Raw genomic sequence first — 954 nt, 5'->3', positions numbered from 1 at the left:
AACAGGATTTGAGAAAGATAGTTTTTAGGATGGGACCTGGATACGTGCGTGACTATCCGGTTGCCAAGAACTACTGGTTGTGCGGCACCTACTAGCTTGCCGCCGCCAACTCTAACTGATTAATCACTTCTCAATTTGCCTTCGAGCAACAACACCTCTTCCACCTACTATTGTTTTCGGCGCCCGTACTCACCGTCCACGCTACATCGCTTCCTCCGCGCTAATCTGTGACAAATATACCGATAAAAGGGAGTAAGAGTGCGCTGGGCACTGAATCTACCGCGAAACCATAGCCCCAATAACAGTCTACGTGGCAAAGCGAGAAAATCGCAAGTGGCTTAACAAGAGCGATGATGATATTAAGAAGCTCTTAGATGGGGGCGAGGTGCCTGCCAGTATAGAAGCTCTGATTGCCCCTATGAACCAAATATCCCCAACGGATTGCCTCATCGTCCCCAAGTTCGGGTTTCCAACTGAGTAAGGTGCCAATGAAGGTGACTTCCAGTTAATCGGTGTTCCCGTCGAGTTAGTGAGGGCAGCACGGCAGAGGAATGGTACGTTGCATCGATGTCGTTTTTTTGTATTATGCTAGCTGTGTCTGGATAGGTGCTTACGTATCGGTATTAACACCGACGTTTCAGCATCTCACTACTCGCAGGTAATCGAAAAGTCTACGCGTGCTCTTGGTATCTCTATGCTGAATCGCAAATCGCGTTAACTCTCGGGCTCCTAAATATCGTTTTAGCTTTATCGTGCGATTTCCCCCTCTATTACAAGGTAACATTTCAGCTGTCCCAGTCTGCGCCTGAAGTATACCAGCAGAGGACTCCCCGTCTACTACTGATAAAGATTCACGTCCCGAGTCAAGGTGTTGCTATACGACTTTTGGAGCAACAACTTACAGTTGCGGCAGCTTGAAAGTTACGTCGACATACCGTAACAATACTCTAACCG

General features: G+C 47.9%; 1 protein-coding gene across 1 annotated transcript in view; it reads left to right on the top strand.

The window, feature by feature from the left end:
* The window catches only part of PPTG_21161 (hypothetical protein), a gene marked incomplete at both ends in the record, with an annotated part of 5,386 nt that extends 4,905 nt beyond the window's left edge, over positions 1-481 (top strand). The window contains one exon of the mRNA XM_008895614.1: positions 294-481. Coding sequence (XP_008893862.1) covers positions 294-481 — 188 coding nt within the window. The remainder of the gene's footprint in view (positions 1-293) is intronic.
* Positions 482-954: the final 473 nt, after the last annotated feature.

Source organism: Phytophthora parasitica, assembly GCF_000247585.1.
Source record: "Phytophthora parasitica INRA-310 unplaced genomic scaffold supercont2.3, whole genome shotgun sequence".
Taxonomy (NCBI): domain Eukaryota; phylum Oomycota; class Peronosporomycetes; order Peronosporales; family Peronosporaceae; genus Phytophthora; species Phytophthora nicotianae.
This window is presented reverse-complemented; position numbering and strand designations above follow the sequence as displayed.